The sequence below is a fragment of the Platalea leucorodia genome (assembly GCF_965183815.1).
Source record: "Platalea leucorodia genome assembly, chromosome: 5".
NCBI lineage: Eukaryota > Metazoa > Chordata > Aves > Pelecaniformes > Threskiornithidae > Platalea > Platalea leucorodia.
The window spans coordinates 31,316,958-31,344,588 of NC_138827.1; the positions used below are offsets into that span (position 1 = coordinate 31,316,958).

General features: G+C 39.6%; 1 protein-coding gene across 14 annotated transcripts in view; it reads right to left on the minus strand.

Moving 5' to 3' along the window:
- Window positions 1-27,631, minus strand: part of MAST2 (microtubule associated serine/threonine kinase 2) — a 199,776-nt gene that overhangs the window by 46,379 nt on the left and 125,766 nt on the right. For 10 of the 14 annotated variants that reach the window (XM_082313785.1, XM_082313775.1, XM_082313786.1 and 7 more), the window contains 5 exons: window positions 25,815-25,906; window positions 19,463-19,538; window positions 16,939-16,959; window positions 14,237-14,315; window positions 6,115-6,269 (listed from right to left, as the gene is read on the minus strand). In XM_082313785.1, the coding sequence (XP_082169911.1) occupies window positions 6,115-6,269; window positions 14,237-14,315; window positions 16,939-16,959; window positions 19,463-19,538; window positions 25,815-25,906 (423 nt within the window). Of the gene's footprint in view, window positions 1-6,114; window positions 6,270-11,493; window positions 11,902-14,236; window positions 14,316-16,938; window positions 16,960-19,462; window positions 19,539-25,814; window positions 25,907-27,631 lie in introns of those variants that run through there. The other 4 variants (XM_082313777.1, XM_082313779.1, XM_082313783.1 and 1 more) reach the window with 2 other exon arrangements.

Genomic DNA, 27,631 nt, shown 5'->3' on the forward strand with positions numbered 1-27,631 from the left:
AAGGAGTTTAAAACATTTTATTGGCATGACAGCTTTTCAAATGCAAAAGCTTCGCACATCTATCTAGCACCAAAAATTTCACATACAGAACTAAACCAGTCTAGCATTTCAAGCCTCACAAAGGAACAGATTATTTTCTGTAAAACAGAGGACACATACTGTGCACGTGCATAACATTTTAAGACAAAAAGCAGGCTGCTTCTCTTTTCTTGGTGCAGATAGGTAGGTCAAAGAAATGATTACTGTCAGTGAGTTTTTCATTTCAGCAGAGCAGACATTAGAAGAATCATATCCGTCCCCTTAAGCTTAACAGCAGAATGAAAAACTACTCTCTCTTCCTCTTCTTCACCCTCCCTCCACTTTATGAAATGATGTGGTGGTAGACTTTCAGTGACATCTATCTCCCGCAAAGGTTTCTAGCCTTCAACTTGTCAAAACTCACGTGTCTTTATCTGATGCTAGAAGGTGAAAATAGCTTACAGACAGCCACTTCAAGGAGTAGCATTTATAACTTAAATCTTACAAAATCTAGTTTAACTGTGACTAAATAAAATTGAGATGTTTATGAATACCTAATTTCTCCTTCACTGTGACAGCTGTATTTATTAGGAAAAAGCAGAGAAGCTAAAAGCACTGTGCTCCCCCCTCTGCTTTTACCCTGTACATAAAGGTTTAATTAGGATGTATTTACAGCACGTTCCCAAAGTCAGTGTCCATAGGAAAATTAAAACCATAGGCCTTAATTTTCTGTCATTTCCAGACACACAAAATAAGGAATTTTAAAACTAGAGAGCTAAAGTTGTATGAAGTAGAAACTAATTAAACCTTCTGCTGCGGGTGAGCAGAGCGTGGGCCTTCCTCTTCCCCCAAGAAATAAATATACAAAACTTTGACCTCATACAAATTACATTAATACTAGAAGTAAGTCAGAAAACTCCCCCTGAAAAAAAAGAGGCAATAAAGCAGAAGCAAATACGGCCAATCTACATCTGTCCATCAAACTTCAGAGCAAATATGACTCAGTGCTTCACACAGACCCCAACAATTAGACCTTGGGGCCTAATCCTGTTTCTGGACAGGACAATGACCAAAGGAGAACTGACCTCAGCAGAGCAGAATCCGTCTGCTAAAGTCTGAACTTATGCAACATGCACAGCAATAGAGAAATACAGTTTTCCAAAGTATTACAACAATCTATACCATGGAGGAAATAATGTAGAAAATTAGATTATTTTTCAGTATTTATTCAAGGACCCTTCTTCCTGCATAATCATAACCAAACAGCACAGAAAGTCTGCACTGGGCGGTTACTCTAGTGCTGCTAGAAAAAAAGGAACCTGAGGCAAAGCAGGATATACAGTAATTCTTCTTCTTATGAAACAGGTAAGCAGTGAAACAGAACAGTAAAGAGCCTTTCTCACTAAGCACTTTGAAAAGTAATTTCTGAGTTTCTTAATGTACTTTTTGATTTTTTTATTCATTTTTACAAACACTTAGCTTCAGCTACATTTAGTCTGCGGACAAATACTATTTGTGATTGGTTTTGCATCGCTGAACTGTTTTCCAGTTCCGCCCTCCTTTATACTACGAGTGACATTCTTATGAACATAAGGGTTTTTTTATATTTATAAATATAAATAATAAATTAATAAATAACAGTTATAATATATATGTATAGATATGAAAGAACATTAAGGGAAAGGGAATACATTTCAACTGCAATCTCTTTGAAAGTAAGGACTAATCGAGTTTTTTCTGCAGACTTACACAGGGGCTGCAACTAGCTCTTTCCAATACTTCAGGTTTTTTTATGCATGCCAACAAAGACTGAGACTGCTTTAGACAGAAAACACTAGAAAGTTAAAGTAAAGAGCAGTGCAGAGGGCAAATAAGAATACTGAGTTTTCCTCATAATAAAAAACCATAAAGATGGTGAGTGAAGCCAAAAGTTAATAAATGTAAAACCAATCACTTTGAAGAACTTTTAAAAATCAAGTTCACAGAACTCACTGTCTTGAGAGAGAAAACAAAGAGACCAGCATTATCTATAATGTAGTTAACATGTATTTTCATAAGAAGTAGATGCCTTATGCTTCAGAATATAAAACTATTATCCTTCTCTGGCAGATCTGCGGCTGCATGAATCCCCGCTCTGCAGGGAGCACCTCCTGCTCCTCTGCCGCTTGTGGCATTGGCACTTTCCGAAAGCAGCAGTATGAAGTGATGAAACCACCAAGATTACTCAAGTGGTTAAAGCTGACACTTAAGTGCAGTGAGACGACAGAGCTCCACAACCTGCAGGATCAATTTTTAAGACAAAAATGGACTATGTGGGCCACTGGTGTGGTTTCACAACACCTATTCCTTCTTCCCATCTTGGGTATTTTATTGTCAGAAGCCTTTTTTGGCAACTGGCATTTTCTAGGAGTTGTCTGTATACTCCTAATGGCAGGATCTAGAATGTCGAAAGTCAGGTTGGAGGACTGCATTTAAAAAGCACTACCCTGCAAAGAGATGAAGGAGCATATTTGATTAAGGATGATCTCATCTGTTTCAACTATATAAAAATTCACTGCTACAATCTTCAACCCTTTTTCCCTAGACAACATTATCCTGAAATACGAAAAGAGATCAAGAAAAATGGGCAGATTGGTGGGCTGAGTGAACGCACAAAGGCAGCTCTTGAAGAAGTCGTTATTAGTTAACTCTACTTTTATCTCTGACATTCTCCACACATTCCCACGTGTTAGCAACCACTAAAGGATGACAAGTAAAGAGAACTGGGAAAAGACGGAGGGCAGCATCTCTCTAACTTAAAAAGAGTAACAATGCCAAGTTTAGTGCAAGAATTCACACTCCCTGTGCATTTTAATCCTGGGGAAAAAAGATCTTCAGGTAAAGCTCAGGATTGTTCAAAACAAAGTGAATGTAGCCTGGGCATCTCTGTTGGTCAATAACTTGAAGGATTTGAAGGCTGCATTACAAAAAAAAGAGAACAGTTGAGAGATGATATTTAGGAACTACTTCTGCAAGTAATAAAGAAATACTCTGTTCTACTGAGGACACACTGCAAGCACCAAAGCAGGTGGGTCGCATGGAAATATGTTCTTTCATTTAGCATATGAGTACTGGATCTATTGGAGATGGATGAGACAACAGTCTCCTGGCTTTAGCAACCAGCTTTATAAGCACGCCACGCTTTTGGATCCCACCACTGGTCTCAGGCTACCTCCTTCCCCCTGCACAGGAAAGCAGCTGGGAAAGAAGCAGTACCATTTCTTTGGTGTAGAAATTCAGGGGACTTCAAATAAGGCATGATTAGTTAAGTGATGAGTATCTTCAAGCCACACTGGTACAACACCTCAAGCAACAGAGGTGCTACCAACATAAGTCAGTGTACATCAGCCAACGCTACCCCCCATGACTGTCAGCTTTGTTACTTTTTCATCCAGTTTGATCATTAAGACTGCTCTGTATGAACAGAACACTTGTAGCTAGATACAAGAAAATGGTACATTTCTAGTTGAAGGAGTAGATTTTTCCAAAAGTTACATCTAGGCAATACTCTCCTCTATCTAGGAGCATAAAAGGATCATCTGATACTTGTAAAAAATCTTGGGTTACACAGACCCTCAAAAACAACAGTCCCAGCATTTGACAGCGACATCTCAAAACAGCAGCTCCTCTCATAGAGAGAGATGTAAGGCCGCAGTCATAAAGGATGAAAAATGAACACATTATAACAATCAGTCATAAATATCAGATTGTCTTTTAAATTACAAAGCTATGACTGCCAACTAAGAAAAACGTCTGATGTATTTTGTTCATCTGCATTTCATTAAAGCTGATCAAATGGGACCATTAAATGCTTATGAAAATACTACATTTTTAGGGAATTCCTGCTTAATTTTCAACACGTTAACTGCTCAGATTTTATTTTTTCATTTTTTAAGTAAGTAAAAATACTGTCTCACCAAGTGAGCTAACTATCGTGTGGGCAAACAAATAAGCAAGCTGCGCAGTGAATAAGGTCTGGTCTTCATATATTTCAGTACTTGTTTGTTTACAAGGACACAGTACCCTCTGTCAAAGAGGGCATTTACTCCTGCAAACATTTCTCCAATTGGTTGGATTGACATATCAATTTTTCTTTGAGGTGCAAGGGCCAGTATGAATGCTTGGTAATGGCAAGGGTGCTTTAGAGTCACACAGCATCACAGTACTAGCAATAACCAAAATGAAAAACAAATCAGGCACAGTAAGTTTAAAAAAAATCAAATTACTTCATTCTAAGCTTTGGAATATCAATAAGGCTGGCCATTATCACACTGAAAACCAGAGATAGCTAGAGAAAGCATTCAAGAGAGGAAGAAGATTAATCACATAGTTATATGACACACTGAATTAATCTAGTCTCATCACAAATTATAAACCAACTATATGATAACTTCGCTTTTTAAATTGGCTCACAGAGGTAAAATTCTCAGCACGCTGATAATTAGTATTAACAAGGAAAAAAATAAAATTGGGCTCTTCGTTTTATTGTTTATATCATTCTTGCATCAGTAAGAGTGTCTTATACTTCATTAAGCCAGTAGTAATATGTCTGTGTTAGAAAGGACAATAATTACTTTAGTGATGTGTTGTCTACCTACAGTAGCTGTCTTATCTATAAAGAATTAGCACTACTACAGTTACACTACTCAGCGATAGTCAGCGTTAAGAGTGACAGCAAGAGGACTGAAGTAAGACTATTGTTCAAAGACACTTAGTACAAATCATATAACTAGTCTTTTACTACATGGTAATTTGTGGAGATCACAGGCTAAATGTGCTACTACCCATAGTACTCACCTGCTCCTGTAGATTACTGTGTAACTACACTTAGTAGATCCATATGCAATTACCATGCAGCCTGCACTGAAGTTTAGAACATACAAATAATTACAAATAATCATGAAATGTCAGCTCTGCCATGACATGATACTCACCATGGATTTTTTTGTTATCTTGGCCTGTTTCACTTCCTTCTATTACAAAGCCTGGCCTAGGTCCTGAGCTGGGCACACTGATTCAGTATTTCCAGCTGGCAGAGTTTCTGAATCTTGTCCATTAATTTAAAGGTGATATCCACCTCTGACACCCTCAGATGAGAAGCAGAAGGGAGACTTCACCTCTTTGTGCCCTGCTTGTATAAATCCTTTTTCATTCACAAGATGCTGCATCTAGAGGTATGCATCTCTACACTTTCATTTACCTGGTCCAGCACTAAATGCATAGCAAAACTTAAGGCTTTTGCCATGATACAAAATGTTTGTGGAGTTATTCCACATAATTGTTAGAGACCTGCAAGAAAGATTGCCCAGAGAGTTTGTGGAATCTCTCTCCTTGGAGGTATTCAAAAGCCATCTGGACATGGTCCTGGGCAATCTGCTCAAGCAGGGGTTTGGACAAGATGACCTCCAGAGGTCCTTTTGAACCTCAGTCATCCTCTAATTCTGTGAAAGATGAAGTTCTAGCTGCTTCTGTTTTTAAGTATGGAAAAATCAATTGCACAAGGAAATAACCCCTTGACAGCTATCTTTGAAACCAGTTCTCTGAAGCAACAGTAAAAATTATTCCGCTGCTAACGCAGGAGAAATGTTTTCAGCACTATTACAAAATTGCTCTTGGGTGCAATTCCATTTAAGGCTTTGACTTCATCTACTCTAGTTTTCATGCCCCTTCAGAAGCACTGCTGGAAAAGTTATTAACAGTGACTGTAACCACTTCCTTATATTAATGCAGCAAAATTCTGAGAAGAAACTTCACTGAAGGAAACCTACATTCTATAGATTTAGTCCGAGACGCTTGTGGATCATGTTTTCATAGAGTTATTGTGAAGATACAAAAGCAGACTATGCTAACCACTTTGCAATCCAGAACTTCAGCATCAAATGTAAAAACAAAATATCCTTTCTGATTAGGTGAGGTGGGTTAAATGTTGATTAAAAGAATTTCAAAAACATGTAATAAAATAACTACAAATGACTATTCTTAGATCTGAAAGCACACACAGAAATGCAATACATGTGTCCAACATCTTAAAAATACAACAAACAACCTGAAGCTCACCTGAGACTGCGAGATCGAGGCCTCAAGGCTGGAGAATGGCGCCCTTCCTCGTCGGTGATGCTCTCAGTACTGAAATGCTTTGTCAGGAAATGAAGTTCATCTGCCGTGGGCTGAAAGGGCAGCTGGTGCAGCTTCTCCTGAGATGAGCATGATGACTGAGTACAGAAAAAAATACAGAAAAGAAATGCACTAAACGCATGCATAGGGGTCAGCTAATGAATGGAAGAGGAACGGATTCTGCCAGACACTGCACACTCCAGCGGAAAAGAAAGCTACTTATCAGACCAGGCGCCTCTTTTTATTGTTCTCATTAGGCGAAGCCAACCCTTACATACAATGGCAGAGCTGGTGAGATGAGGAAAACTTTGAGAGAAGGCTAAGGAACCATTGCATCTGATTCTGGAACCATTACATCTGATCATACAGGTAATTTACTATCAGGAGACAGAAAGGAAGGTACGTGAGTACCAGTGCTACTCTGGAAAGGACAAGGAGGTTCCTGGAGTGGTGAGCAACTTTCTTTCCTTTTCCCTCATGCTCTCTTAGCTCAGGAGTTTCACTGGCATGCAGAATGCTATGGAGCTGTGTAGACGTGAGAGTTTTTGCTGATTATTGGCTCTCATTGGAAATTGCTATTGTAAATGGTCAGGATTTTATTTCTCCCTTCCTCTACCCATCAGGCTTCTTCTCTAACCAAGTAGGCAATAATAAAATGAAAGTAGCTGACTTTGCAGAGTTGTAAGATTAAGAGTTTCTTGTTATAAACAGCTTATTCATCATTAAATAAGTTGATGCATTTATATGACACATGTCCTGTGATAATAATAGACATGAAACTGTTTTAATTCTTGAACCTCAAGAAACCTGAGATTAGAACAAGTATTTGTGGGAAGTGTTAATAACATCAAATGTTGGATGTTCCAGGGGAAAAAGCTGTAGGTCAACAAATGCATTTTCTTCTTGTGTGATTTTTCAATGCCCCTTTCCATTTTACAAAAGTAAGAAAATATATCATGTAAGGACAAAGTAAAAACCCTCTTTAAAAACAAGGGGGGGGGGGGGGAGGGGGGGCGGCAGGGAGGAAGCGCTGAATGACCAGAGTAGCACTGAATACCACTAGTGGGCCCGATTAAGAACATCATCCTAATCTAAGTTCCAAGGCTCCTTATTGATCTGATGAAATTAATTATGTATACTGTTCCAGTGGAAAAACTTCTCCTTTTGCTACAATGACCCTCACTCAAACTGGAAAGCACTGCATTCTAGTACCAGAAGTATTGGTAGGAGGGAATTACACATGATCATACAATCATAGAATCGTTACGGTTGGAAAAGACCCTTAAGATCATCAAGTCCAACTGTTAACCTATCACTGCCAAGTCCATCACTAAACCATGTCCTCAAGCACCACATCCACCCATCTTTCAAATACCTCCAGGGATGGAGACTCAACCACTTCCCTGGGCAGCCTGTGCCAGTGCCTGACCACCCTTTGGGTGAAGAAGTTTTTCCTAATATCAAACCTAAACTTCCCCTGGCACAGCTTGAAGCCGTTTCCTCTCATCCTATTGCTTGTTACTAGGGAGAAGAGACCGACCCCCACCTCGCTACAACCTCCTTTCAGGTAGTTGTAGAGAGCAATAAGGTCTCCCCTCAGCCTCCTCTTCTCCAGGCTAAACAACCCCAGCTCCCTCAGCCGCTCCTCATAAAACTTGTGCTCTAGACCCTTCACCAGCTTCGTTGCCCTCCTCTGGACACACTCCAGCACCTCGATGTCCTTCTTGTAGTGAGGGGCCCAAAACTGAACACAGTACTCGAGGTGCGGCCTCACCAGTGCCGAGTACAGGGGCACTGTCACCTCCCTGGTCCTGCTGGCCACACTATTCCTGATACAAGCCAGGATGCCATTGGCCCTCTTGGCCACCTGAGCACACTGCTGGCTCATGTTCAGGCGGCTGTCAACCAACACCCCCAGGTCCTTTTCTACCAGGCAGCTCTCCAGCCCCTCCTCCCCCAGCCTGTAGCGTTGCATGGGGTTGTTGTGACCCAAGTGCAGGACCCGGCACGGAGCCTTGTTGAACCTCATACAGTTGGCCCTGGCCCAACGACCCAGCCTGTCCAGGTCCCTCTGTAGGGTCTTCCTCCCCTCCAGCAGATCAACACTTCCACCCAACTTGGTGTCATCTGCAAACTGACTGAGGGTGCACTCAATCCCCTCATCCAGATCATCAATGAAGATATTGAACAGGACCGGCCCCAACACTGAGCCCTGGGGAACACCACTCGTGATCGGCCGCCAACTGGATTTGACTCCATTCACCACCACTCTCTGGGCTCGGCCGTCCAGCCAGTTTTTAACCGAGCACAGGGTGCACTTATCCAAGCCATGAGCAGCCAGCTTCTCCAGGAGAATGCTGTGGGAGACAGTGTCAAAGGCCTTACTAAAGTCCAAGTAGACAACATCCACAGCCTTCCCCTCATCCACTAAGCGGGTCACTTTGTCATAAAAGGAGATCAAGTTAGTGAAGCAGGACCTGCCTTTCATAAAGCCATGCTGGCTGAGCCTGATCCCCCGGTTGTCCCACACATGCCGCATAATGGCACTGAAGATGATCTGCTCCATGATCTTCCCCGCACCGAGGTCAGGCTGACAGGCCTGTAGTTCCCCGGATCCTCCTTCCAACCCTTCTTGTACAGGGGCGTCATGTTTGCTAACTTCCAGTCATCTGGGACCTCCCCAGTTGACCAGGACTGCTGATAAATGATGGGGAGTGGCTTGGCAAGCTCCTCTGCCAGCTCCCTCAGTGTCGTTGGGTGGATCCCGTCTGGCCCCATGGACTTGTGAGCATTCAGGTGGAGGAGCAGGTTGGTGACTGCCGCCTCTTCGACCACTGGAGCTTCGTTCTGCATCCTATCTCCATCTCCCAGCTCAGGGGCCTGAAAACCCCGAGGATGACCAGTCTGGCTATTAAAGACTGAGGCAAAGAAGGCATTAAGTACCTTAGCCTTCTCCTCATCCTTCGTGGCAATGTTTCCCTCCGCATCCAACAAAGGAGGGAGATTCTCCCTGGCCCTTCTTTTGTCACTGATATATTTGTAAAAACATTTTTTGTTATCTTTAATGGTGGTGGCCAGTTTAAGTTCTAGCTGGGCCTTCGCCTTTCTAATCTTCTCCCTGCATAACCTCACAACATCCTTGTAGTCCTCCTGAGTCACCTGTCCCTTCTTCCAAAGGTGGTAGGCTCTCCTTTTTTTCCTGAGTTCCAGCCAAAGCTCTCTGTTCAGCCAGGCCGGTCTTCTCCCCCCGTCTGCTCGACTTATGGCACAGGGGGACAGCCTGCTCTTGTGCCTTTGAGACTTTCTTCTTGAATAACATCCAGCCTTCCTGGACTCCTTTGCCCTTCAGGACTGCCTCCCAAGGGACTCTGTTAACCAGACTCCTAAAGTCTGCCTTTCTAAAGTTCAGGGTGGCGGTTTTGCTGACCCCCTTCCTTACTTCTCCAAGAATTGAAAACTGTATCATTTCATGGTCGCTGAGCCCAAGACAGCCTCCGACCACCACATCACCCACCAGACCTTCTCTGTTCGTACATGATATTACATGTATGACAACCAAAGCTTTAACTCACCCAGCATGCTTTTCTAGAGTTATTTGCTGTTGATGGGTTTTGGAAAAGAAAGCTAAGAAGTATGGCCAAGCAATGAAAGCCAAATGCTGATAAGGCTTTTCACTGAGTCCTGCATGTTTGTAATGTTGATAGCAAAGAGAAAATACTCTGAAATTACCTAAAACAAGTATATCCAAATTTGTCAAGAAGGTGACAGCTCCATTTGAACTGAATTAAAACTAAGCAGATCGTTGCCGATCCTAGCATAGTCTTCTCTAGAGAATTCCAGCCAAGACTGAGATGGACATCTGAATGTGAGAACTCATAAACCTAAAGATCATATTCTTTGATAAAAAATAATTGGCTCCAGACCCCAGATCCACTCCCTCTGCACTGCAGAGGTATTTACAGAAAAGAACCCCCTTGAAAGCCTTGGGACATGCACAAACTCCAAGTGTGGCTGGAACAGGAAGCTGCCACTTCCAGTGTTGTCCTTCAGGCAGGTCTCGGTGCAGGGATCGTGTTGGGAAGTCATCTCCAGCACAGTGTCCGCACAGTGATGATTATCCAGATGGTGTATCAGCTTATACTAGTCTAATCCACACTGAAGCCAAGACAGAGAGCCTGGATATTTGATAGCCCCTTCGCTCACAGCTATTCTGCTGTGCACACTGCTTATGCCAGATACAGGAAAGATTCTCCCCCTGCAGTACGGAATTATGCAAGCCCTGTTTGACTTTCAGAGCTTTCTTTGATATCTGTCTTTGTGTCTTACACAATACAAGGAGCGAGAAGAAGTACCTGCCTACGAAAAAATGGCAACACTTCAAAGAAAAGGTACGTGTCAGCTGACATCCCGTTCATAATGAATAACACTAATCCTAGCAAAAGAGCAGGAATTACTAAAGACTTACTTAAAGGTCTTACAAACCTGCATTAGCAGGTACTCAAGTTCTGGTATTACAAATACATGTCTTATTCAAAACAAAATTAAACTAAAACTACCACACTAAGGAACGTTAGCCCATAGTCACTAGTTACTGGAGTTAGGAAAAAAAAAAATCAAAACTTATATTCTAGAAAAAGCATTAAAAACTTCACGTCTCCCAACGGCAAAATCACTGGGGAAGCAGTGCTAGTCAGCTCATAGATGATCCAACAAAATCCTCCTTCTACTTTCTCTCCTTAAAAGCAATCACATCACAAAGTTTGTAATTCCAGAGAATAATGACAGAGAGCCCTGAAGACAAAGACCACGATAAGAACTGGACTTTCCTCTGCCAAGGGCTTCTCTAGCAGTCTTAAGGCATACAACCTTCCAATGAAAAAGCATGAAAGCAAAGTGAAGCACTACTAAGTACTGATTTTTAAGTAATCACATCATTGTATTCAATATTTGCAGCAGACTAATACAAACACCCCCCTGGTATCTTAATTACAGACGCAGAATTAGTCAACTCTTCTCCAGTAAAAAAATTCAAGCTAATACTCTAGTAGCTTATGTATTAACTCTACATCTGGAAAATGAATTAGATGTTTAAAAATTAGCAGATTAGATGTTTAAAAATAATTCTATATTGGCCCATTCAATTGACTGTTCCATATTCGTCTAACGTGAAAGAAGGTCTTCTCCAGCTTTTTCAGTGTTGGTCTGACGAGATGTATCTGGTCTTCATGATTTGTATGAAAAGGGTAAATGTGCATTTTTTTAAAAGTGTCATCCCTCATTTGGAAGCAAAAAGTAAAGCAGAACCTGCAGGTTTCCACTGACCTTAGAATAGGCAAATGTCTCTGTTCAGTTGGTTGGTTGGTTGGTAGAGCAGTTGATCTATGACCACAGAGATGCAGGTCAGCTCTAACTGCCATACAGAAACTCAGGCCAGCAGAACACACAACTGACGTTCTTCTTGATATTTCATTTCCTACTGATACGTACACCAGAAAGTAGGTCTACCAGATTCCTTCTATCTTGCTTGGAAAAAAAAAAGTAATCTAGAGGACTGATCACACCAAATGGAAGCCCAAAATTCTGTTAAATTTGCATCTACAGCATTAATTCATTGTGCCCTTTTGACAAGCACCTTGACTACTACTAACTTCAGTTTTAAAGTCTACACAGGAATAATACTGCTTATCAACTTAAGAGGTGTTATTCATATCCATTCAAATTAATTCTAATCTACGAAATACTATGATAATAGCATTGTCATAGAAAAGCAGTAAGTAGGATTGGCTTAGAAATGTAATACTAAGTTTAATAGCTCCAAGAATTGCATCACTACTTACTAAACAGCCCATTTAAATGTCTTTCTGAGATTGTAACACTGAACCAGCAAAAGGACAAGAGATGAGAGACTCAGCCATTTCAAAGAAAAAAAAAAAAAAGTCTTGGAATTACAGGTTTTAATCTAACTATTTCCTGCAGGAAGGTGAATTCGGATCTACATATGACTATCACTTCATGTTTCTCATTATACCACCTTGTTTTCTGTTGCTTACAACCTTATAATACTTACACCATTTGAACTGATGCTTTCTATGTGACATGTCTATCTCAGATCCCCCCCGAAATCTCAATCAAAATGATCTAGCTACTTCTGGGAAAATGACAAGAGACAAATATGCTTTCTTTCCCATGTCAGAAAGCTGAGAACTTTCTAAAAGTAGAAGCTAAAATGTTTTTTTTTTTCCTAAAAGTAAAAGCTTTAATGTCCCTATTTCACAGCAAGGACTGATACATCCAACAGTTGGGGTTTTTTTTTTTGTTAGTTTTGCTCTCTCTGTGGGCACCTACCCAAAGACTGGTCAAACTACAAACTCTTGAAAAACCAGTGATCACACCTGCAGGTAAGAAGGACTTATGCATTGCAGTCAGTTTGGTCTCCAAAGGTGTCATCTTCACGGGCATCTTGGAAGCTCCCACAGTGACAACCAATGATCAAACTATTTGGATATCATCTGTACAGAAAGTAAATGTACTTGCTCCATGCTCTCATAGCTTGCACCCAGAAGAGGATTTAGCCATGGCTTATGCCCATAAAGATTTAACCTAAGACTATAAAGGCCAAAGCAGAGTGCCTTTTTAACAGCTGCTCTCAGGTGCTTGAATATATAATATTGCTTGGCAGTGAAACCAGGGGCATCTTCTTCATGTTGATAATGAAATCTTCTCCCACATTTTTCTGTGCTCCTGCCCGTATATCTGTAAACACATGCCCAGAGATTTCTCACACAGGAGACTGAAATCAAGTTACCTGCCTTCTAATGAGACAAAAAACCAAAAAACCCGAAAAACCAACAAAAACCCAACTGTCTTGAAGGACAAAAAAAATTACAAATTGTGGAACTGTGCAAACTAGAGTCTGTGGCAATGTGTCTGAACATATGAAGCTACAGAGATGAGATTAACTTTGCAAAATCAAATTTTAATCATATCAATTTATACTAAGAGGAAATTTTTGATCCCTGTTTCTTCTCTTGCTATATAGTCTGAATTTAACATTCACCTCCTAAGGAACTGTGATGATAAATTCGTGTTTGAGAGGCACTAGAAAGTATATGGATGAACTTAATAGAACAGCTCACAAGGAACACAACGATACTGCATTCAGTGTAAGATTTGCATAACATGGAGTATTGAGTCCTAATTAATGCAGGTATTACAATTATTAGGAAAATACTCTAAATAGTACATATAAAACAAAATGATCAGTAGAAGTACTATGGAAAGAGGCAGTGATATGTGACCACACAGTTGAAGACACTCACCGTAACACACATACAAAAGCGTGTTACATTAAGTCTGTACAGGTAGCCTTAACGTTTCTAATTTTTCTACGCTTCACTTTGCAAGGTTGTTATGTGGATAACCCCAATATCTAGTTTGCATAAACTAAAAAATAAGATTCACTGTATGAAGTATCTGAGAGTTATAAGGGTTAACATGGTGCTGCTACTTTACTGGTATTAAAGACATACTAGCCTTCTGAAAGTACAGAATTCAAGCAAACTGCAGCCAGCCTTTCTAATGACATGTGTAAGAACTGAAAAGCTTCATTAGGAGGTTCAAATTATTGGAGTTGAGTAACAGATGTGGATTATCAGTTTTTCTTTCTGCTAGCCTGTTAGCAGAGGTTTTCATACTAAGAACTTGAAAGCAGACAAGAATTTCATTTCCCAGTTATAAAAAAGCTGAGAGCTGGCTAGTAATTACGCACTATCTCTTAGAGTCCTGCCACTTCTGACACATTGTGCCTCTCAACTGATCAGTCGAGCCAAATGCTGCACTGGGATTTCACCAATGCTAAAGGCAAAGTGCAAGATGATAGGAGCTGGGAAATGGAGGAAAAAGCAGCAGAACCAATAATTAAAATAATTTTTAAAATAATTAGTATATTAAATAATGTTAGCAAAACAATGAAGAAAGATCAGATATTTTAGTAAAGACTCAGAAGCTGATTTGTTAGGGTGTGTTTGTACAAACTGAATTGCTTGAAAAAGTCTGTGCCACTTACTGAAACTGTTGAACTGGGAGTGTTTGTTCCATATCCAGATGAAGGAAGGGAGGCCAAGGACCAGCGGCGTCCATCCGTTCTGGGGAAAAGCAGCAAGGGATATTACTGTCAGGAATATATTGTGGCTAATACTTGAGGGAAATAAGCACTTTCCTCCCTCAAATCTCTTAACCTCATATTTTTACTGAAGTCTCAAGTTATTCAGATAAATCAGGTATCCTATTGACAATGACCTTTGTGAAAAAGCAGCTAGGGTAAGTTTTAAAAGCAAAAGTAAGTGACCTTGGAAAAGATAAAGTAAATGGGCATCAGATTCCTGCATTAAGTTGATGCTTTGTAAATTTGACCAGTTGTGCAAAAATTTGAGTTTCTAAACCAGACAAATGAAATCAGCTCATTTCAAACTTCGCTGAAAAAGACAGTCATGCCTAAGATTATTACTGATGCAGTTCCTTGTCTTCCAATTAAAGTTTCAAATTGAGGGGGAAAAAAAAAAATCATATTAGATCAAGAATCGACTGAAAGCAGACTTGTTTGCTTACCTAGTCAGAAGGCATTCTGCCTAGCACATCGCCTGACACAGCTGGTGAATTAAATTCACTACAACAGATCTGAACAGAGCTGAGAGGTCTACTCAAAATATAGAGGAGACAGAAATCACAGAAATTCCACCTAGGGTCTCCTTCTCCTCCAATCAATATAATATTAGTAGTTATCTCCCTATCGTAGCCAAAGAAACATGACCCTCAGGGAAAATAGCCAAAACATCCTGGAGATACTGCAGAAAAGGTCTTATTTCACCAACATCAAAACTGAGGAACTATAAAACTGCTTTGAGCAGAATCAGTACTGCCCTCCTTGAAACCCTCTTCTCCCCCCAAAACCCACCTCGGTGAGGATGGAAACTGAACTACACTCAGCTCAGTCTCAGCACCTTTTCTGCCTCTGACTTCACTTCAGTCTCACATGCATTTTGTGTCCTATAACGTGTCTTGTTGCATGTTGGCATGGATGTTAAAGAATTCTCCTCCTCACATCAGTCTCCATTTGTTTGTTTGTTTGTTTGATTATAGCAGATTATCAGTAACTGGTCATAAAGTGAAGCTGAATCAGAACGGTTCACCATTCTAGCTTACTTTGGCAAGATTTGGGGGTTATTGGATACACATACATTAATACAAGCGCATTAGAAAATAGCATGTTTGTACAGGTCTGAAATAGTGCTTAGTGCTTATAAAAAACTCAACTGTTATCAATCATCTTCACAGTAATATTTCTAATCTCACTATCCACACCCATGAAGCCTCATCTTCAGAAAAACAGTTCACTGCACACCCAGACATAAATGCCTCTTTATATTTTTTCCAGATCTAGTTCCGTTTATTTTCAGGCACTGATACACACCGCTCCTCTTTGCCATCTGTCTTAGAATGAGAGGGAAATAAACCCTCTGTTCTACATCACTGAAAGAATATTATGTCAAGAGAGTTTTTTAAGACGACTCATGCTTCATGCATTTAAAAAAAAAAAAAAAAAAATCAAGCTGTAATGCAGATTTCTATTGCATGCGTATGTTATAGCTAAACCCCATTTAGCCACAGGTGATGTTTTCTTTGACAAGACAATTACATGTAAAAGAACAATCTCCAAAAATTCCAAGAGAAATTAAATTTCTTTCTTATCCCTGAAAAACAACAAATGTCAGCATTACAAAGTCACTGCATGATGTGGTCAGTGACTGAACACCAAACTTCAATGATCTTCATTCAGCTTCTTGTAACATAGAGGGGTACTGGGGAAATATTTAGGTCAATGCTTCAACCTCAGTTTGGACCCTCAGTCCCAAAGCAAGACAGTATGTTCCTGACTTCTCAAACAGTAGACTGGAATGCACAGGTCACTCATTTTTTGCAAAAGGAAAGCCTAATCCCTTTTTTACTGAGTTGCCCAAATTGTGTATTGAAATTCCTTCAGAATTTTCATTTTGACAAAGTTAGCAAAAAAAAAAAAAAAAAAAAAAAAATCTTTCTCAATTATAAAATTACAGGATACCTCTTCATGCTTGGGCTATTTTCTGCTGATGCAATCTAGGCAAGCAATGTGCTAAGCAGTCAGGACAATGCATATCAGCTCTATTCTAGCAGAAAGAACTGGGACAAGAGTAGAAATCTTCCAAATCAAAGGCAATGGGAAAAAGACTTTAAAAGAAAATTCCTCCTTCATTTATGCAAAACATTTCAAAGTTACTTCAGTGCTTTGTTAATAAACATATTTTTAGAGAGACCTCATGCAATATTGCTTCAGGAAAGGGTACTTGGAAAGAAATTTTTAGGTCTTAATTATTTGTTATAGACCCTTTGCTAGCACAATAAAAACAGGCGAACAACAAATTTTGCCTTTGAAATGATATTTTAATTAGTTAATTAAGGAGGTATTTTTATGGCAGCTAAATGCTATTCAATGAACAGCAGATGAATTTCAAAGCAAGAAGATGCTAGAAGAACAACACATCTTCTCCAGAGCACTACCTGTTTAACATTTTAAGCCAAAATGCAAAGATTTCCTGTTTTGATTACCAAAGAACAGAAGCTGAATGCCTAAATGGGGTTATTACAGCATGAACTTGTTAGGGACACAGGCTCAGCTGCACAGAAGCATAGTTCATACACATACACAAACAACAGCAATACGATACACATTACCTGTCTGCTCTGTGTCCGTGGCTGTATGGAAGAAATTGTACAATGATAATGAGAGAGGGAGAAGTAAAAGATGCACATGTGATTTCTGAAAAAAACTCTCATCTTCTGTTACTGGTATTCCACTAAGATCAGTTTTAGTGAGCATGCACAGAATTAACCATACATTTCCTTATTTAAATGGGAGGATTCCTGAACATGCTGACTTCGAGGCTATGACACAATCATTGAAAGGGTGTCTAGCAAGGTATTTATGATTCATCACTAGTGAAACTAAGGTCAATCTTGCAGTATATTGTAGTGAAATTGGCTTTACTATAAAATGAGTTTTCCAAATGTGTTTCCTATTCTACCCCAAGAATCAACTGATCACAGGGCTATAATGAAAGAATGGAAATCACAAATGATGTCCAAACAGGATAGTAAATGAAGAAATTACACCAAATATAAAAGGCAGAAAATCAGCAACAAATCATTTCTGTGATGGCAACGGGAGGAAATCAGGTAAGAACCATCTCTTAAGAGCCACACAACGCCGATCAAAAGGGTACAGTGAAACATCCATTTGCTTGGGGTAACAGAGGACCACACTTTCAATTACTTAATGCCACCGTGTAGAAGTTATTCTGATACCACCATGTGATAATCTAATAAACATGTATTGTTACTGCTGGCATAGCTATTCAGGGTGCAATGCAAGTAGAAAATAGAAACAAGTTTCTAAAACAAGCTGTGCTTAAGTGTTCTTTTTTCAATGACAGAAAAAGTATAGAGAGCAACATGCGTGCTGTAAAATTAATTAAATGTATTTGATAGGACAGACTTAACCTTCATTCACCTATTTCTTTAAAAATTAGATTTTAAAAGTGGAAAATTATGAAAGGGCACTCTCCAGAGTTTTATTATTAAAACACTTATTTTCTGCTTGGAATTTTAGAAAGCAATGATGCTGAAACATCAAGTTGAAACATGATGTTGAAAAATTATGTTCAGTTTTGACAATGGTTTCAGCTGCTACTTTCCTCCTGTGTTCCAGGGTCCAGAACCCCAGATACTGTGAAAACTGGTAAAAATTCAGTTGACTTCAAGAGAGCTTACTGAATACACTTAGATCAGGCTCAGATACCTCTTTAAAAATAAAGGTGGATGCCGTGAGTCCATTTGAATTGTTTTACCAGCAGGTAAAACACTAACTTTTCCCTCTGAGGCAACAGGAAAATACATATCCAGTCTGTCATATTCCATATGCTATTATAAAGTTTTTTCTTACATAAGACCTGAAAACCAAAGTCTACTTCAAACAGTATTCAAGGACACCAGGTCTTCTAGCAAATCACCTCAATGGGGAAACGCTCCAGGATTTGCCTACCATTCAGATAAAGGGTGTACCTTATTGCATCAAATCCTAACCCTTTATTCTTCTTTGAAGTTTTGAGACCTATCCTTTTTCTAACTAGTCCTCAAGCTAAATCTGTCATTCTCAGAAAACTTACTTCCTCTCAGGATGATCACGTTTCCCATTCTCAGATCATTTTAACACAGGCAGGTTTTTTTTCAGCCGAGGCAGAGCTTAGCAAATCCAAAATATCTTCCTCACACTTGAAACTAATAATCCTGCTGCTGTGCCTGAACCCTGCTTGGGATCACTTTTTTCCCTGTTCTTCATTTCTCCACAAAATTTAACTTTCTGTATCATTATCCATTTCTGCCTACCTGCTGGGGATACAACATTCAATACACTATTTGTCTGCTTCTCCCAGCTGTCTTTGTTCTTTCTATCCTATTCCTTACGCTAAATTCATCTCTATAGTATCAGGTTTCTTTCCAACAGTTTGATATACGGCATGGCCACCATTTGTCTAGCATTCGCTGCAGGACAGATGATAGCTTCACATTCAGGTCTCTCAACGCTGCTCCTCTTCTAGAAGTTCTTGTAGACTTGCAATTTCAATTATCAGCTCTTTTCCTCATTAGAGCATTAATGTACTCTTGACACCAATGCCCAGGACAGTAGAGAAAACTAAAAAGTTGCTACCAGTCAGAAGACAGTGAATGAAGGCACACACAGTTGTGCATGCCTAATTTTAGGTATGTTGACGTCTTTGTGCCGACATAGCAAAGAAGATCAGTACACTTAGGATACACCTCAGTTGTTCAGTGAGAAGAGCATCTAGGACTACAACTAAGATAGGATTATCCTAATCATAACTGGTTTTAATGTCATTATGACTAAATTATTTGTTATATCACATGCCCTGTATGTCATCCTTCTGGGAGAACATTGCCTTCTCCCTAGGCAGTATTGACTACTTAATTTACTTTATCTTCTTCTAGGTCTGAAAAGCACCTAATACTTTCTGAGTGTTGCCAAGATCTAAACAAAAAAGAATAAAATAGAATAAAATAAAATTGGAAACATCAGATAAAGTAAAACACAATCAAAAAACTTCTAACCCAAAGGCCATTTCTAAATAAAAGTATATAGACTATTTGCTTGCCAGTCCAAAGAGAATAGACCCTGCCTTACCTTCGGGCAGGAACAAAGGAAAAATGAGCAGGTGCATTTGGAGAGAAGTTCCTGGGACTGTCCAAAGGGCTGCTACCTGTTTGAGAAAGTTAAAAAAATAAAACAAACCACCCTAAAGCATTTCATTCACATTTGCAACAAATGGAGTAAGTTTTCATTGTGCAGAAAGACTTTCAACTGCAAGTTGTAGTCACAAGTAATTGAAAATATGGAGCTTTGAGTCTTTGATCATTTGAGCATTAGTTTGCTTAAGAAATGTTTTGATACAGATGCATGACTATTTTCCCTCCTTTTAAAATAATTTAAGGTGTATATTTTCTTTCTCACTTTCAGATAAGTAATGTATCACATGTACACAATATAGTCTCTTAATATTTTGCAATAATTTCTCTATACAAGCTTTTCCTAACACTTCTCAGTGAAAAACCGGAGTTAGAAATCACATTGATGACAGTTTCAGGAATAATAAATAGTAAGGAAGTATTTCTTCACAGTGTACATCAAGGCTGAATGCAAAATTCACTGAGAAAAAAAAGACATACTAAAGGAACTGCACATGATAATAAAAGGACTATACACATGTAAGACGATCAGGCTATAACATTTCAACATTCACCCTAACTACCACTTTTCTGAAATAATACTTCTACCGTGAAAATGAAGTTCCAGTGAGTTTATACAGCGAGGAAAAAATAACACTTCATTTTCACTTGGCACAAGAATACTTTCTCTGGGCTTTGTCAAATGATGTGTAAGCATATGGTTGGAAAGTGGTATATTGCAATGTATTTTATTTCAAAGTAAAAAGCAACCATTTCATAGAAAGCCCTTCTGAAAGCCAGACTCATTTACAGACTAACTGCAGAAACCTTTGAAAGTTATGGATGAATTAGAAGCTTCACGTCAGCGAGTGTGCTTTCTATTGGGCATATTCTTAAGTGGTTTGCTCTTTCAGATCCTTAATATAAGCACAAAAGAGAAACTATACATAGTAAACATATGCCAACAGCAATTTCTTTGTGCACAGACAATAAAATAACATTAAAATAAGAGAAGGAAAACTAAACGGATACAGGCCAAGCAATGCACTGCAAGGTACATAACTGTGGTCATCAGAAATGTCTTCAAATTTACATCCCATATAAAATGGATTTATTTTAAAAGTCATGTTGAAAAGTCAAACATCAATGATGAGTCACCTGCAAAGGACTGCTCTCTGTTTCAGGAGAAGTACTAGGTGCCCAGCTCGCCCCCCAAGCCAGCACTGTTTGTGAGGTTACGGTCCCATCCAGCACTGTACTGAAGCTTATAATTAAGTGGCATTAGTTTCAACACATGCTATTCATACACCTTAACCGTTATGCTGAGCAGAAACAGAATATAAGCACTGTGCTCAGTCAAAGGTAACATTCACTCACGTTTAGGCTATACAAACGGTCCACAAAAAACTGCAGCAGCATCTCTCCACAATTTCTTGTGAGCAAGGTGTGTGCACACCTGGCAAACATGCCTGGGCAGGTAGGGAGGAGGAGAGGGAGGACAAGCTGATGCCATCTGGGGTATGAGGATGGCCACAGTGCAGCACAGGCCAGCAAACTCCATCTGGTCTACAAGTCTACGAGGGGAAAAATAGCATCTGGTTGAGATTAAAGCAGCCCCAGGCTGATCTAACATGTGTCGAGGGGTGATGAGAGAACTGGAGAGGTAAGTGAATTCCAGACCACTTCACAATCTGCTTCACCAGGAGCAAACTAAATTAAAAACAAAGGGTTTGAATAACAGGTTTGTTTTCCTTTGGCTTGGTTTTCTTTTGTATTGTTAGTTAAGAACTAACAACGAGTTCACAGTGTAATATAACACAATGCAAGTCTTCACCCCAAACTGGACACCATTTAACCCATTCCCAGTATATCTCAAGTGGGAAGGGGAGAGAGTGATCAGAAATCAATAACTAGGTGATTTTTCATGCTTCATTTATTAAGCTTGTATTCATTTTAATTCTTACAGTCACAGTGGAAAACAGAGACATTATCCTGCTTTTGAATTAAGAGAAGACTGGTCTGACAGTCTAGATGGCACTGCAAGCTTACAAGAAAGCTGGAAGAAGGCTCAGATAGCCAGAAAGTGAACAACTCAGTGGTGCATAAACACACATGTCCTGGTAGCAGCACACGGCTAGGGCTAGGGTCACTATTTACTTGCTAGCAGACGGCTGAAGGAGCAGTTTAGGTCAGGAGGAAATGCAGCAGGAGTGAGGCCTTTCCGTGGTTATGTAGGTCTTCTAACAAAGCAAGGAAGGCTGCCTGTTTTGGTGGGAACCTTGGTCTTTGCTTTCCCATTTTTCAAGCTTTACTGCCGACGAACCCTACTGTGTCAAGATGATCTTTCTGAACAAAAAGCACATTGCCCAATGCTGTTATAAACAAGCAATGAACTGTCATTGCCTTTTTATATCTTCATCAATCTTTTGTAAACTTTCCAGATTATGATCAAAATAGGATTTCAGAATAACTGAGCAAATTGGGTAATGACAGTTTTTAAATTTTGAAATTAAGTATGTGGGTGTTCGAATTCTTCTGAGCCTGCACAATCCGGTACAGAGATACTACTAATTTTTAAGCAACACTTTTTCAGATTTATATGGCATATTTCCTTCCAGACACTGGAATTTTAATTGGATCCCCTGTGAATCGCTTCTGGTTTTAAAATGAAAAGCAATTAGTTTTTCTACTCCATTCAAGTCTGGGTGAAGCTTTTAAAACAACAACAGGGAGAAGGGGAATTACTACTTTCCCTAAAATTTCCCAGTACTGCTGCATCTGCTATAGTTGAAGGAATTTTAATAAGAGAAGCCTTAGTGCAATGGTCTCATCCACTAAGGCTGATCGAAACCCTATTTATTCTGTTAGCAAAGGTAAGTTCCCCTGTTGCTCAAGGGTTATAGTTGGCTACTACTGAACCTGAAACAACTCTGCCTCAAGGGAGGCTGTTACACAGAATGATTACCCATTAGGTAAATCAACGCAGTTACATGAACGTTAATAATTCAGGCATGAACCTTTACATTTTCCAGACACAGGAAGAAGGATGGAGCCTAAGCATTTGTGCATCCGCTACCCTCAAAGTACAAAACTGGACCTTACACGCAACAGATAGGTGAAAGTCTCAGCTGTCATCTACAGACATGACATTCATCAGATAGGAAATGAGTCCAAAAACTTACACAAGAACCATTTTGTAAAGCCTGCTTCTGAGATTTGTAAAAATAAATAAATACAAAAGACAAAGTTGTGGTCTTCTACATAGGATACACTAACGTTATTTGCTGAATATTAACACAAGCAGCTAAAGATCTTATTGCTATAACAGGCGTACTGTGCACACCTTCTCTGTAATTTTCAGATTTAAAAAAATGGATTCAAACAAATAAAAAAAAAAATGTAAGGAACACACATGTATACCTTTTTTTCCTCTGATTTTGAAACAAAAAGAATTTAGAATAAAAGGAGGATGTTCAAACCTGTACTCCTAAAACTGGTCACTTTGATCCAACTCTGGGTGACTAAGCAGAGTGACTTTCCCACAAAGTTAACAAGCTGTAGCTTTCTATATCAAGGCCCCAGCTCATTTTGGAAAACATTATTGCATACAGTTTGAAAACTGAATTGGCACACTTCAGATCCATTAAATGTTCTTAAATCAGAAGCAATTCCATGGCAAAGTTAAAATTGTTTGGAGGTACTTCCATCTCAAATGTTGAGATCTCTTAAGTATTACTTTTCCTCTAAATTTTCTAGGATATGAAATTGCCTGGCATCTTATCTGGATGCTGCTTCAGATAGTAAGTGTATCTGCCTGTATCAGTGTTCATTAGGAGGCAGGTTTGCCTGACAGACATCACACCCGTTTGCCTGTGCTCCATCACACCCACTGACTTTTACATCACATAGAGAAAAATAACTCCTGAGGCTAGCGCCATACAGGACTCTGTTTTAGAGTGGTTTCTGAACAGAAACATTTTAGAAAGCCTCCCCGATTTCTCTGCATGCTTGCTGCTCCTTTGATTCATAAGAGAGGTTCAGAACAGGCATTAAGAAGAGCGTGTTCAAGACAAAAGAGGCCAGGGAGAGCCTCCAGCATTTCTTAGTAACTTATCATTGTATGTGCCTGAACAAACAGATTGACAGATTCTGTTCAAATACTAAACAAATATCACAGCCTGTTCTCAAATTCACATCTCATATATGATATTTCTTAAGAAAATATTTGTGTCTCTACTCTAAATTTCATCTACTTTTGTCTCTTGAATAAATTATTTTTCCCAGGGAAGACTCCTAAAAATAGTACTGGTAGAGAACTCAAATTACAAGTAATTTGTCTTTCTATGCTCTACTGGCTATTCATGGAGGTCACAAAGGACATCCTTTTAATTAATAGTTTTAAATCCCATATGCAACATCAGAACAAAAAATGGAAATATTTGACAATTACTGCTGAAGAAAGATGGCATACCACTGATTAGTTACTCTAGTTTCTAGAAGACAGTCACATACTTCTAATAAAAGATAAGCTTGTAAAGCCTGAGATGGCATCAAAACCACTAGGAGCAATTTTTCATTTTTTAAATAGACGGAGGAGAAAAGCAAATCAAAAGTAAATGTAAATGTTTCTATTGTGAACATTTCTGCATTTGTCTTCTGAGCAACGATCACGTCAACATCTTGTTGCAATCTGCCAAGCAAGGACACTTTTTCCATATTCTGAGGAGCGTCTTTCTCTATCGCTTTAGTTAAAGGCTTGTACAGCTGATTTAGAATTTGTTAAATCCAACATATACATCAACTCTAAGACAAAAGTAAAGAGCACAACATGACTAAGTGGAGAATCTCTACCAGGAAAAATGCCTTGTTGAAACCAAATTTTACATAGCTATCACTGTCATACTCACACACAACAGAACCAAGGGAGTTTGAAGTGAAAGGGAATTGCACATTTTTGGCCCTGTATTTTATCTGAGATGCTGAAGCAAAAAGAAAATGGTTTTAATATACTACTTTTAAGATCTTGTTAACATTTTAATTTGAAAATCATGGGCCATTTTAATAAAACAATGTCATTAAAGTAACTTCCCAGCCTTCCAGCTTTATAGCATCCCAAGCAAGTATTACAAAGTTTTATGAAAACTTAGGGTGGTGAAGGATTTCATGGGCATCCCTGAACAATAACTTTGGTCTTCTCTTTCCTTTTCAACAGGCTAGATGTCACCTCTCGAGATGCAATGCTCTGCAAACAGAAGCAGATGGCTCCTTCTAGCTGAGCTACTATCAATTTGCTGTTCTTTCTCAGCATTTCCTTAGTTTCAATCTCCAGAAAGTATTTACAGAACATACTGCCATGTAGGAGGAGGAAAAGTCTGATTATAATGAAAACAATAGTTCCTTGTCTTACATGCAACAGTGATGTCCTTCCAGACAGGCTCCACTGTGGATGATGTGCCACAAATGTTCAAGCTGTTTCATGCTACTGACTGGTGCCCATTAGGGTCATACCTGAAGCCCAACTGTCTTCTCTGGCATTTTGAAATATCAAAAACAATGTAGTCACACATCACCTACCTCCCTCAGCAATAAAAACATCAAGGGAACATGCTGTTCAGGCAAGCTGTTGAATCTGCATGCGTGACCCTTTCTGAAAATCCGTAGTTACTGTAGGCTGAACAATCATTCTTTCTTTTTCTATAGAAAGAACATCTCCACACACTTAACCGCAATAACTAAGAAGCAGTTGTTCATTTGCTCTGAAATGAGCATTTCCCAGTTGCTGCCACGGTAAAACTGGTAGTAACGTAAAAAAAAAGAATCCTAAACATCTCATGTTGCTCTAAGTAGCAGATAGAGATACCATAAGATGGCACACTGCACAGCTGGCGGGCTGCCAGAGGCATGCAGAAACAAGCAGGATGTTTCTTCTCATGAGAACTGCAGTTAAATCACTGGCACAAATTAACCATGCTAGGAGACTCAAAACAAGATATTTACTTAAATGTATTTATTTATTTTACTTCGTTCTCCATCTCAGGTTCTTTTGCAGGACGTAAGAGGACTGAATTCCCCAGAAAGAGTGGAGGATGGATATGGTAGTGAACTAGAAAGTGCAGAACAGATGAGGACATAAAACATTTATTTTGAAACTATAAGGACCCTCTTACAAGTTAGAAAAGGTGAAAAACTATAGTCAGATTGATTTTCAAAGAGCATATTTTGTTGTAGATTATCAATATGTTCAAACTCACTACAATGAACACTGACATTTTTCCTAATGATTCCCAGGTAAAGCAGTCCTAGGGTGTTACCTGCGTGTCCATGAAGGGGGGAATGTGGTCGTGGAAGAGTTGGAGATGTGCTGGATGTTACGATCAAACTCTTTCTGTTGCTTGTCCGACAGCTGAAAGAAAGAAAGAAAAACGATAAGGCATGGTCAGATGAACAAAAGCACCTGAAAGCAGGTCCTGCAGAATGTCTTTTGGATAAGGAGGAATCTCTCGGTATTTTGGTCGGTATTTCCTCACGCTCTCAATCTCAGTAGTGACCCTGCAAAGAAGTAAACATACAGGGCCGAAAGGTACTTTGTCAGCAACAAGTGTTTTAATACGCTGGAAGCAATACAAAAACTGTGTCTCATGCTGCACAGGCTACTAGAGATAGCTGACAACACATTCCTGATTCACAAATTATGTGCAACTCATGCTTTACAAATCACACAAAAAGCAGAAAACTGTAAAATACCCCAGAGTGCTTCAGATATTCTTACCAATATCCAACCTAGCAAATAAATCTGTTACAATTATTGGCTATTACTATAAGAAACCAGAGCACATTCCTTAGGGCGGAGTTAAAACTACGAAGCAAAGTGTTAGCACAGTTCAGCAGATGAGCAGGATTACTAATAAAACTTAAAACCTGAGATTCAAGAACCTTTGCAAACACATGCGGCAATACCAATAGAAAACTCTGCGAAGCGAGTTTCAGACAAGCCCTCTGCCGAATCAACACCACTCACTGCCATGACTTGTTCCAGCAAAGAAAGCGACAATTCCATATGAGGCAGTTGAGACTTTTTTTTTTCCCCCACCAGAGTTTCACAACTTAGCCAAATGAAGAGAACGATGTGTTCCTCCATTTGCTTCCCAGCCTGTGATTACTAGTAGCAAACATTTAGCTCTAAAGAAGATAAAAGTAATCGTAATGGGCAAGGGAAACATTTCTAAATCATGGGAGCTGTGAACAAGAGCAACTAGATATTTAAATCACTTTCTGATCACCACTTTTCCTGTTGTTTAAACAGAATCACAGAATGCTTTGGGATGGAAGGGACCTTTAAAGGCCATCTAGTCCATCCCCCCTGCAATTGGCAGGGACATCTACAACTCGATCAGGTTGCTCAGAGCCCCATCCAGCCTGACCTTGAATGTTTCCAAGGATGGGGCATCTACCACCTCTCTGGGCAACCTGTTCCAGTGTTTCACTACCCTCATCGTAAAAAATTTCTTCCTTATATCTAGTCTGAATCTACCCTCTTCTAGTTTAAAACCATTACCCCTTGTCCTATCGCTATTGGCCCTGCTGAAAAGTCTGTCCCCATCTTTCTTATAAGCCCCCTTTAAGCACTGAAAGGCTGCAATAAGGTCACACCGCAGCCTTCTCTTCTCCAGGCTGAACAGCCCCAGCTTTTTCAGCCCTTCCTCATAAGAGAGGTGCTCCAGACCTCTGATCATTTTTGTGGCCTCCTCTGGACCCGCTCCAACAGGTCCATGTCCTTCCTACGCTGAGGACCCCAGAGCTGGAGGCAGTACTCCAGGTGGGGTCTCACCAGAGCAGAGTAGAGGGGCGAATCCCCTCCCTCGACCTGCTGGCCACACTGCTTTTGATGCAGCCCAGGACACGGTTGTCCCTCTGGGCTGCGAGAGCACATTGCCAGCTCATGTCCAGCTTTTTGTCTATGAATAAACAGTCCACGTTCCCAGCAAAATCTCACAACCAACCAAGTATTAAAGCTACGTACATTTATTCATTGTACCTCTAACTTGCTTTCTACGTGGCAGAAACATTTCTGCTAACTTCAGCAGTTCTCAAAACAGGTAACTGAAATCAGATTCGTCTTGATAGGGGG